Genomic DNA, 8,568 nt, shown 5'->3' with positions numbered 1-8,568 from the left:
CTTGAACTAATCAAGCAAGGTTTCTTGGCAAGAAATTGCAACTTCCTTTCTGTTAAATTCCTCCTGTTAGGACAAAGAGGAAAGATTTGTGGGTCTGACGGTGTCAGAGAAGCTGGTGCTTTTGGAAGAAGAGTGACTCAGAGGAGTTTTGTATTGCAGCAGAAACAAGATATGCTTGCTCGCTGTCCTCTTCCTGTTTCCTCTAAAAATCAGTGGGAGCCAACCCAAGGTGAGTCAAGCTCGCCCTCTGAATTTCTGTGAGAAACACAGAGATGCCAGTCACACAGCAGGAAGAGTTCTGTCTCCTTCCAGCAGCTGAAACTGCTGTTACTTCTATTGTATCCCATTGTATTGTATTCCAATAGAATAGATATTCTATTCTATTCTATTCTATTCTATTCTATTCTATTCTATTCTATTCCATTCCATTCCATTCCATTCCATCCCATCCCATTCCATTCCATCCCATCCCATTCCATCCCATCCCATTCTTGCCTGAAATGAAACACCATTTAGAGACTTCTTCGATCCATCAGCTGAAGCACACGGTGAGCTTATGGTACACTCAACCATCACCAAGACCCTCTCTGCCTTTAAAGCGTTTGTAATTTCATTACAGTACTGCGCTTTCCTAGGTGTTGCTTATAGCTGGCAGAGGAGTTCTTTACGCCAGTTAAACCAGTTCCCCGGAGGATTACGCAGGCTATCGCAGCCCCCTGCTGATGCAGCCTCTCCCGCAGGCTTTGCCAGGGCAGGGTGACATTCGCCCGGACCCAAGGTCGCTCCCAACGGGCCCGTTCCCCCCCGCCACCAGGCCACAGCAGGACCGCGCCTGCCCGGGGCACGGCTCCGGGAGAGCCCAGCAGCGGGGCCGCGCCGGGGCCGGACCCTCCCCGGCGGTTAAAGGCGGGAGGGCTGCGGGCAGCGCCCGGCGGCGGCTCCGCTCCGGGCCGCGGCGATCCCTGCGCTGTCCCCGGGTGGCAGATGGGGCACGGGAAGGGAAAGGAAAGGAAGAGAAGGGGAGGTAGGGCGCACTCACCGCGGGCAGCGGCCGGGCAGCGCGGCGCGGGCGGCGGAGGAGGCGGAGCCGGGGCGGGGGCAGCCGGCGGCGGCAGCGGGCGGTGGCGAATCGGTCGCTGCGGAAGAGCAGGCTGCTCCCGGCGGCGAAAGTGCGGGCGGGGAGCGCGGCCCGCGTTTACCTGCGGGCGGGACGAGGGGGGAGCGCTGCGGTGGGGCGGCCCGGCCCGGCGGGCCCCGCTAAAGCCGGTGCGCGCCGTACACCGGCGTCCTGCGGGGCTTGTCTCCTCCGCCTCGGCTTCTGCAGGGGATGGTGGCGTGGAAAAGCGGGTCCGTTCCTCCGCGACATCCATTTCCCTCCGGCCGCTGGAATTCCGGAATTCCGGGCGTCCCGCCGCGGGCCCCGCGCCCCACGCCGGTAAGTTCTCCCGCCTGTGCGAGCGAGCGCGGTCCGCCGGAGGGGTTAAACAAACCAACCGGCGGTTCTGAGTTCCTAATTAACGCTTTTTGCGTGGAACGTAGAGTCTGGAAACAGGTCCCGCCGGGCAGGATCGCTGCGGGGCCGGGACTTCCTAAAAAAGGCGCTTCTGTTGCAATTGCGTGTTTTGGCTGCGGGCTTCATGGCACCGTCTCTGCTGACCGAGCACCAGAACCTTCATCAGGGTCACGGTTTTCCGTATCCGTTTCATTTATGCTCTAGAGAGTATGACTGAGTGCATTCTGCAGAGCGGGATGTGCAGTGAGATTATTCACAGTGTGGATTTTCAAATCCAGCAAAAATTTTCAGCAAAAATGTGTTAAGAATCTTGTGGGAAGCCAGCAAGGTTTGGAATGCTGGAGCTCAGTCGGGTCTTGCAGGTGCCTTTGCAGCTTCTGCAGCACCGCGGCTGTTCCGTGTTCTTTGAATTGAAGAGTAACCGAAAACCAGGTGATTTTTGAAATCAGTATCTGCTCTAATGAACTGGTACGTAAGATTCACTTTGGGTGATGTTCTAAGAGCCCTGTTCTACAAAACTAACTCAAGTTCACGTTTGTGTTTTCAGAGGAAGAAAGAATGATGTCGCAAAAACACCTGAAAGAAGCCTTTATCAGCAACTTAAACGGAACGAGTCTGCTGGAAATTTCCGTAGGCTTGTCCCTACCTCCACTCTGCCTGCTTGGCAGAGGACTCCTTCTGATTTTGTATTACCTGCACTATGGGAAGCCTCTAAGTTCAAGGAAGTACAGGCTGCTGCTAGACTTCCTCGTGCTGGTGTCTCCTCTCCTGTTCTTCTGTACAGTCTTGTCTCCCATCATCTTTTTCATGCCAATTATCGTTGCAGCCTTCTGCGCCGGAATATTTTATAAGATATACAGCCAAAGAAAACCTGAGACCAGAGTGCCTTTTAGGCAAATTGTAAAAGACTTCCAGGAGACGCACTTGGATCCAGAATACATTCCAGCAATAACTGTGTTTCGTGTTTATGTCAATGTGCTGACATCAATCAGCATTTTAGCAGTGGATTTCCCGCAGTATCCAAGGCGGTACGCCAAAGCCGAGACCTATGGAACAGGCGTTATGGATTTTGGGGTTGGAGCATTTATTTTCGGTAATGCTCTCGTTTGTCCTGAAGTCAGGCAAAAGTCTTGTTTGACACAACCAAAATTTTCCAGTCTGGCCAGGCAGTTCTTTTCCGTTTGGCCACTGATTTTTCTTGGCGTTGGACGACTGCTTAGTGTTAAATCTATAGAGTATCACGAACATACTTCAGAGTATGGAGTGCACTGGAATTTTTTCTTTACTTTAGCATTCGTGAGGCTTGCAGCATCTCTACTTTTAGCCGTGTTTCCAAAAAATAAATCTTGGATCATTGCTATAAATCTCGCTGTACTTTATCAGCTGACTCTGAATACATCCTCCCTGAAGATGTTTATCCTGCATGGGAGCAACGGCAGAGATACCAGGGCTGGCTTTTTAAATGCCAACAGGGAAGGACTGCTCTCTCTCTTTGGCTATCTAGCCATATACATGGCGAGCATCCAGGTGGGGCTGTGTCTGCTGAAGTGCAGGAGCTCCGTCAAAGGCTGGACTGGAGCGGTGCGTCTCTTACTGGTGACAGTTCTCGTGCTCTTCCTGTTTCTGCACTTGTCGCAAGTTTTCGCGGACCCCGTGTCGCGCCGGATGGCAAACCTGTCCTACTGCATATGGGTGGTGGCTCACTGCCTGACTTTCTTCATCTTTTTCGTGGTGACTGACCTCGCGTTAGTGTTTACAAAGCTGCTTGTGAAGGGCTCCAGCGTGCCCTGTTGCTGGAACGCTGTAAAGCCCCCTAATACCAGTACAAGGCATGAACTGGAAGCCGTGCCTGTCGGCAGGGAAGGCAAGCTGGCGCACGCTTGCCTAATCAGTGCTATTAATAAAAATCAATTACTGTTTTTCTTGCTAGCAAATGTTATGACTGGTGCTGTGAATATACTGGTAGATACAATCCACAGCAGGACGGCGTTTACATTATGTATAATGCACTTGTATATGTTTTTTAACTGTTTAATTATGTATATATTGCATGCCAAAAATATAGTATTAAAGTTTTGGTGAATCCACTGTCTTAAGTGGCCTAGTTGCACTTTGTTTGCTGTCGTTGAATGATGGCATTTTAATGGAAAACTTATTTTTCCTGTAGTTTTCCTGTAGGCACTGCAATAATTTAGTATACCTTTTATGATTTAGTATTGATTATTTTTTTTAATGGTTTGTTTTATCAAATTATACAGTCAATGCTGTTACCTGTTGGAGTTGTTACACGTTTTCCTGAAAACTTAGTTTTTGAGATTGTTTGCTGAATACTCCTGGCTGCTCCTATAAACACTCACGCAGAAGAGTAACACTGTATTTACGGCTGGGGAACTGTGTTCATACCCAACTGCTGGAAGAGTCAGATAACAATGTGTACAGTAGATATCAGATGAAGAGTAAGAAAATGAGTAATTATAGAGAGACTTAGCTGTGTCAAGAGTTACCTAGTTAAGGCTCTTGCATAAAGGATAATTCTTTATATAAAATGTATTGAATAAGTGGATACTTAAATATGTTTTGGCCCCAGTCCTGCAAAGATTTATGCATATGCTTGACTTTGATGAGAGTAATTGTATGTGGAATGTTAATCATACACTGAAATCTAATTAAGCCTTTGAATGAAAGCTAAATTTTATTTTCATCCTCACTGATGAATATAAACGAAGACCCTAGATGAAGTGTGATGCTCTGAAGGATAAAACTCAACTGCAGATGAATTCATAAAGCAGCTGTTGGAATTTGTGGTGCAGATAGTAAAAGCAGCACAGCCTTTTATAAGAAGATACAAAGATCCAAAACTAATTCACCCCCAGCCTGCATACCAACATGTTGTGACAGCTCATCTTTAGGAACACTGTAAAATAGTCTTCAGCTCTACTTTTAAAAGTACTCAAGGCCCACCTACTTGTCTGTGAAATAATAAACAGCAGCTCGTTTAGTACTGTATTTTGACAACCGAGATGTCTTCAAGTGGGAACGTTCTGTATTAATTTTTATTAGGAACCAAACCAAGCATGCAAATGGAAGGAAGCAGGATGCAGTGGGTCAGGGTACCGGCGGAGCATTGACAGGAGTTGTGCTCAGTTCCACTATCACAGGCTTCCTGCAAGCCCAGAGCAAGAACACCCTTTTTGTTCACTTTCCTAACTGTGCCAGTTCTTACTGACTTCATTAAGGTGTTAAGAAGAGAAATATATTTGAAGATTGTGAGGAATTCAATAATGGGAGGTATATTTCTTAGGAAGTAGAATACAAACGGTAGTGGATGATAGATGCCTAATGTCAGTGGAGTTACAGCAGTGCACATGGGCCATATTTCAGCTTTCTCCTTGTCTATCAAATATAATGAATCATAAAACCTATGGAGATTAAGCCTCTAAATCAGATTCCTTAAGGCAGACATGCTGGGGAATATTCTTAAATTTATGAGGTTCTCTTAGCCATTGGCCAAGGGAAAGGTGAATTCTGAGAATTACAGGCTGTGGCCATGCTGATGTCATGCTTGTTTACTTCCAAGTTGTGTTATCCTGGGGACAAATGCAATTAATTGGCAACAATGTCTCATAAACAGTTGTCACAGTTTATAGCAGAGTTTTCTGGTAACTGGTTATTTTAGAACATTTCCTAGCCTTCCCTAGGAAAGAAAGGCTTCCATCACGAACGGAACGGCACTGCTCATTTATGCAAAATTACTCACGGATATTAATTTTTGAAATATTTGCAGCACAAGACCTGCAACGAGTCCTGCCTGTGAGCACAAGTCTATCGATGTGATTCAGAATTAAGGCATTAATTGGGTGTGACAAAGCGGAGTTGTGTCTGGACAAGCAGCAAACCCTCTAGATGCCAACTCCCATTTCGTGGAGCAAAAATTACGTGGGAGGTCTGCTGTGTCTGCGCAGAGCCCTCTTAGCTCTGCACCTATTCCAGGACTGGAGCTGTGGTTTGCAGCAACAGAGCTGGCAAACCGAGGGGACTGTGGTGCACAAGCAACGAAAGTCAGAATAACCTGCTTCTCCCAACAGCGGCACAGCACTGCGTCACGAGGCCGTCTCCTGCTTCTGAAGCCGTACGGAGTAAGTTGTTCACCACTGAATTAATGACAGACAATTAATTCTCATTGCTTATTGTCAATAATGAACGCGGCAAGCTCTGCCCTGAAGCAACCAGCATAGTTATTAATGGTGAATGTTTAGGCTGTGAATAGATACAGGTAATTAACCATGCCTCTGGATGACCAAGGAAAGCGAGGAGGTATTCTTTGATCACAGTCCATATGAGCAAACGGCACTGCGACGAGTCTGAAAAGATGCGAGAGAAGGTAACGCAACGACACTGCTGTCGACGCTTGCTCCACACACAACTCAGTAGGTGTGAGCTCAGTGGCTGGCAGGAACAAGAACACTACCTTTTGTTTCACTTTGGGGTGTGTTTAGACAGTAAGCTTGTACAGATCAAAGATATATTTAAAAAAAACCCAAACTTACATAGCTGTTACATAATTAGAAAAAGTTGAAGATATTTCAACTAGTAAGACTAAAATGGCTCAACTATAGCATGCCACTGACTTCAATAATAATAGTAAAGCAGAGGACTAGGAAAACATAAAATTGTTTTGCCTTTGATGCCATAATTCCGCCCAATTACCTTTTTGTAGGGCTGCAGGATAGAAAAAATATGGTGGGAGAGTAGAACTGATTACATTTATCCTCAACCTTGTTATTTGTTAAACGGGAGTAGCTTCTTACCAAATTTCCTATTTTTGAGGATCAACTCTCTAGCATGCCTTCCTTTCAAACCCAGTAGTGTCTCTTTTGAAGTCAAATGTTGCAATAAAGATTTCAGGCAGTATCCTATTTCAAAGCCACTATGTCCTGAAGAACATGTATTTCTTCCAGGTAGAAGGGGGGTGCAAACACACGGCTCCAAGGGGCTGTCTGTCTTTTCACTGCTCTGTAGATAACAAGCAAGCTGCGTGTCCTAGCAACTTAAAAAAGCCCCTTTTCCGTGGATAAAAATTACATGAAATGTAACGGTGCTTTTCATACATAGTTCATCAAGGTGCACCCCAAGAGTACCAAATTTGCGGCACTGCTGTTCTGTCGGTGGGATCCAGCCGGGTTCTGGGAGTGGAAGTGCAGAAGTGACTCAGGACCCCGCACGCCGAACGGACCCTGCAAAGACAACATTTGTTCATCACAGTCCGGTGTGCTCGTGGTACTGTAAAGAGAGAAACCACCCCTCGTTACAAAATGCCAGCTTTCTTTTTGGCTGAAGAAGAAAACCACGAAAATCCTCCAACTGCAAACTGCTCAGCAATGTGGCTCTGCACAATGTTTCCGTTAGAGATGTTGCATGATGAGATCAAGTAAATTAACTCCTCCACTAAAGATGGTTTTTATGCAGAAACAAGAAAAAAAAAAATTAATCCTGCTCCCTAATTGCCTCCCCTGCATTTTCCTGTGAGGACTTTAGTATCTCTACACATAAATAACAAGAACGAACAGATCAACTGCAGGATTTAATAGTTCAAGAAAGACTGTGGGGTTTTTTTTGGCTGCCTAAGTGAAGCAGCCACAGGATTTCTAGTTGGCGACCGAAGTGCAATTACCGGCCCTTTCCCTGGCACGCCACCCAGGCAGGGAGATGTGCGGCGGCGTTTTGATGTCCGCGCCGCCTGCAGCACGGGCGCTCGCTGCGTTTCGGTCGTTCTCCGCTGCCCGCCGGTCCCCGCTCGGCTGCTCCGGCACAACCGGCGCCGGGGCCGCTCCCACACACCGGCCCCGCTGCGCCCCGGCCCCGGCCTGCTCGACACGGCGGCGGGTTTTCATCCCGCCCGCTGCTTCCCGCCTCTCCCGACCCCGCGGGGGCCGCTCGCACACCGCTCCGGGGCCGGTTCCGTATCCCACCGCGGGCACGGGGCCTCCCCTCACCCCGCTGTCCCGCCGGCTCCTCAGTGCCGCGCTCCGCGGCGGGAAGGCGACGCCATCGGCCGCCTGACGGGAGGGAAACGCCCACGGAGCCCCCGCTGGCCCCGTCCCCGCTCTCAGGCCCCGGGGCCGCGGCGGGCGCCGCCCGTACCTCAGCCTCCCGCCCGGTCCAACGGGACAGGGGCCGCCGCGCAGCTCCTCGGTCCCCGGAGCGGCGGGGGGGACGCGGGGGCCGGCGGTAACGGGCGGCGGGGCCCGGGGGGGGGGCGGTGCGGCCGCGGTCTCTCGCGAGAGGAGGGCGGGGCGGCCCGGGGCCGGGGCCGCCGCCTGCGGGGAGGGCCCGGGGAGGGGGAGAGGAAGGAGGCGGCTCTGTGGCGGGGCTCGGGGTGTCCGCCCGCCTGTCAGAGCGCCCGGGCCGCCGACTCGCGGAGGAGCCGGTAAAGGCCCGAGGGGGGCGAGGCGGCCGGTGGGCCGCAGGGCAGAGCAGTGGCCCGGCGGGGCGGAGGGGAGGCGGGAGGAGGAGGAGGGAGGCCGGGAGCTGGCCCGCCGGCTGCCTCCGCTCGGGGCTGCCTCCCCGCCATCGCCGCCCCGGGCCGGCTGGAGGCCAGGCGAGGCCGGGGAGGAGAGGGGTGCGTCCGCCCGCCGCACCGCCTGGGCTGCAGCACCCCTGGCCTCGCCCTCTTCCCGGTGGCGGCTGTCCCGGGCTGGCGCTGGGCAGCGGGAGGGCGGCGGACCCCCTCCCCGCGGCTCTCCCGGGGGGAAAAGCGGCCCCGCTCCGCAGGTGGCGGCACCCCCTCGCCCCGCCGCTCCTCCTCTCCCTCTTCGGCCGCCGCGGGGCGGGACGGCGGCGGCGGAGAGCCGCAGAGCCCGCTCCGGGCTGGGCGGGTCCCCCGCCGGCCCGTCTGGGCCAGTGGCGGGGCGGGGAGGGGGTGGGGGGGCGGCCCGCAGCGCAGCGGGCTCCATCCCCCGCCGGCCGCGGGCCTTCTTCCCGCCGGCGGAGAGCCGGGTGCGCTCCTCCCCGCCGTCCCCTCCCTTGTCTTCCATGTTCTGTCGCATTTCCCAGCC

The 8,568-nt window shown here is 52.0% G+C and overlaps 2 protein-coding genes across 3 annotated transcripts; one reads left to right on the top strand and one right to left on the bottom strand.

Moving 5' to 3' along the window:
- Nucleotides 1–84: 84 nt before the first annotated feature.
- PIGW (phosphatidylinositol glycan anchor biosynthesis class W) lies at nucleotides 85–3,605 on the top strand. 2 transcript variants are annotated; one of them, XM_086624703.1, is made up of 3 exons: nucleotides 85–229; nucleotides 1,325–1,435; nucleotides 2,061–3,605. In XM_086624703.1, exons 1-3 carry the CDS (start codon nucleotides 172–174, stop codon nucleotides 3,593–3,595), a joined length of 1,704 nt encoding a protein of 567 aa, XP_086480829.1. In that variant the 5' UTR covers nucleotides 85–171; the 3' UTR covers nucleotides 3,596–3,605. The 2 variants fall into 2 exon arrangements, with proteins under 2 accessions (XP_086480829.1, XP_086480830.1); XM_086624704.1 differs by lacking the exon at nucleotides 1,325–1,435.
- A 3,553-nt stretch (nucleotides 3,606–7,158) lies between these two features.
- Nucleotides 7,159–8,519, bottom strand: LOC147527239 (uncharacterized; the record flags this gene model as incomplete). The annotated part of the gene is given in 9 exon segments (XM_086624727.1): nucleotides 7,159–7,569; nucleotides 7,655–7,818; nucleotides 7,821–7,956; nucleotides 7,958–8,092; nucleotides 8,095–8,142; nucleotides 8,145–8,357; nucleotides 8,359–8,400; nucleotides 8,402–8,485; nucleotides 8,487–8,519. Coding segments are annotated over 9 exon segments (1,266 nt in total), but the record flags the coding sequence as incomplete, so codon positions are not given.
- Nucleotides 8,520–8,568: the final 49 nt, after the last annotated feature.

Source organism: Tauraco erythrolophus, chromosome 21, assembly GCF_009769465.1.
Source record: "Tauraco erythrolophus isolate bTauEry1 chromosome 21, bTauEry1.pri, whole genome shotgun sequence".
NCBI lineage: Eukaryota > Metazoa > Chordata > Aves > Musophagiformes > Musophagidae > Tauraco > Tauraco erythrolophus.
This window is presented reverse-complemented; position numbering and strand designations above follow the sequence as displayed.

Bases quoted from the DNA above. Each gene is read 5' to 3' on its own strand.
- PIGW (XM_086624703.1), top strand. From the start codon at position 172: ATGCTTGCTCGCTGTCCTCTTCCTGTTTCCTCTAAAAATCAGTGGGAG. The intron at 230-1,324 runs GTGAGTCAAGCT...CGGCTTCTGCAG, and splicing joins TCAGTGGGAGCCAACCCAAG to GGGATGGTGGCGTGGAAAAG. The intron at 1,436-2,060 runs GTAAGTTCTCCC...TTGTGTTTTCAG, and splicing joins GGGCCCCGCGCCCCACGCCG to AGGAAGAAAGAATGATGTCG.